Below are 2,224 nucleotides of genomic sequence, written 5' to 3'. Positions count from 1 at the left end.
ATTCGATAGACCAACCATATGTTCTTGGGCTTTTGTCCTTGTTAAACCATTTCAAGGTGGCCTCTAGCTCCTTTAAAGTTACCTGTTGCATCAGATTGTCTTCATCTTCTTGCTCCATAAAACTTGGGAAAAGTTGAGATACCCTAATTATTTTTGCCAAGTTAGCCTCCCTGGGGTCATTATAGGCCTTTTTAAAATGAGAGTTGGCTAGAGAAGCAAGCTGAGGGAAAGTGTTTGTTGTCCTTCCCTGTTCATCCTACATATGCCAGATGGTATTTATTGCTTTCCTCCCATTAGCAAACTTTTGATAAAACTTTGTATTAGCATCTCCCTCCTGTATCCAGATAGCCCTGCTTCTCAGTCTCCATTTGTCTTCCCTCTCTTTAAGAATTTTTCCATAGGACGAATAGAGGGAAGTGATTTTATTCTTATGTTCCTCTGAGCTATATAGGCCACCCAGCTCATTTTCAAATTCCGCCAACTCAATGTCAATCTGTCTCAGAGATTGATCATCCTGTAATCTTTTTTGGTGAGCCCAGATTTTGGACATCTTCTTCAACTCTGTGAGATTATGGATAAAGCCTGTTGTAATATCTCCCCTCCCCCCTAGAGGGTTAGCTTTCCAGAAATCAGTCACCATGCTGATATACGAAGGTTCCTTGAGCCAGGTTGAACTGAATTTAAACGGACCCTTCGGCCTAGCTCTACCACTTTCCATTTCCATATAAATAGGCAGATGGTTTGATAGTCCACCCGTGCCAACCCATTGCCTGATGTTGAAACCCAGATCCATAACCTATTCTTTGACTAAAAATCTGTCCAGTCTCCTTGCTAGGGCATTTTCACCAACTCGATTGTTCCTCCATGTGGCTTGTATCTTTGCAGTGGAAATATCAATCAGGTGGTGAAATTTTAGAATGGACGAGAAGTAGTCTGAGAGGGTGTCCCTTTGAGCCTGTTGTCCCTAGGATTCAGAGCGACCTATGGAAAAATTGAGGTCACCTCCAACAACCAAATTATCGACTGATAATAAATCTATTCTCAGCAAATGGTCCCAAAACTCAAGTCGATTTTGGCAAGGCCTGTATATATTGATTATTCTGAATAGCATTCCCAACTCGGCAGAGTGTACATCAGCCCCTATATATCCGACCCCTCCCTAGCTGTTAATTGATTTGATAGATCGAGGGTTGATGCCCAAAGCGAACCCTCCAGATCAGCCTTGGGCATCCAATCCTGAAAAGTTCCATCCCGGAAGAGATACCTCAAGAGCGCGAGTAATATCCGCAGCAGAGCCTAAGGTCTCTTGAAGGAAAATAATATCCAGTAAGTCGGCAGAGATTAGTCGACGAAGAGCTAGTTTTTTATCGGGCCTAGCTAGCCCTCTGCAATTGAAGGATAAAATCTTCATGGAGGGGGTTCAGAGGGGGCTATTCTGGCTCTAAGAACCCCAGGGATGGTGGATTGTTTGCCCAAAGCAATATCGTCATCCGCTTGTGCCTGTGCACGTTTAACATCAGATGGACGGTCGCGGGAAGCCTTGGGAGGGGGAGGGGGATGGAAGATGTCAAGACTGACATGATCTTGGACTGATTTCTTCGTTCGAGAACGTGTATTGTATCTAGGCTCAGAGGGAGCAGTCATGGAGGCAGAGAGCGCCGGAGGAGGGGTACAAAAAATGGAGGGGGGTGGAGGGGAAAGAAGTGGGAGGGGGAGCAATATCACATAATATTTGAATAGGGGCCGCCATCGAATTTACAATTCCCGGTCCCAGAGATTGCCCAGTTATTGAATTAATATAATTATTAGAAATGAAATGAGAGGGGGTCAGGTGAATGGAATTCATACCCGAAGTATTGGAGTCACTTGAGGCTGCCATGGCCGGAGCTGGAATTGGTGGCAGAGGGCGATGAGGCGGCCTACCACCCTTCCTCGAGTTGCTCTGAGCCGGTTCTGTAGACCTCATCCCAGGACTCGATAAGGTTGTTGTTCCTCTAGAACGAGGAGTGGTGCACCTATGCATGACATTAGAAGCCCGAGGCTGTTCCTCCCTAACAGGATCTCCATGCGATTGAGCCTCCTGCTCCTGTGATTCCTGAGTAGACTGTCGCACATCCTTCCTAATGTTCCACTTATTTAGTGGACAGTCTTTGAATAGGTGCCCCACCTTGTGGCAACGCCTACATCTGAAGGGTATCCCTTCATAGTCCAGCATCTGCCTCCT

At 46.0% G+C, this 2,224-nt stretch overlaps 1 protein-coding gene across 1 annotated transcript; it reads right to left on the bottom strand.

Moving 5' to 3' along the window:
- Positions 1-256: 256 nt before the first annotated feature.
- On the bottom strand, positions 257-793 carry LOC149218255 (uncharacterized). Its single transcript, XM_089386516.1, has one exon. The coding sequence runs from the start codon at positions 791-793 to the stop codon at positions 257-259; it is 537 nt and encodes a 178-aa protein (XP_089242642.1).
- Between the last annotated feature and the right edge of the window lie 1,431 nt (positions 794-2,224).

This window comes from Pinus tabuliformis, chromosome Q, assembly GCF_031772625.1.
Source record: "Pinus tabuliformis cultivar Carrire ecotype Pingquan chromosome Q, CPIR1, whole genome shotgun sequence".
Lineage (NCBI taxonomy): Eukaryota > Viridiplantae > Streptophyta > Pinopsida > Pinales > Pinaceae > Pinus > Pinus tabuliformis.
This window is presented reverse-complemented; position numbering and strand designations above follow the sequence as displayed.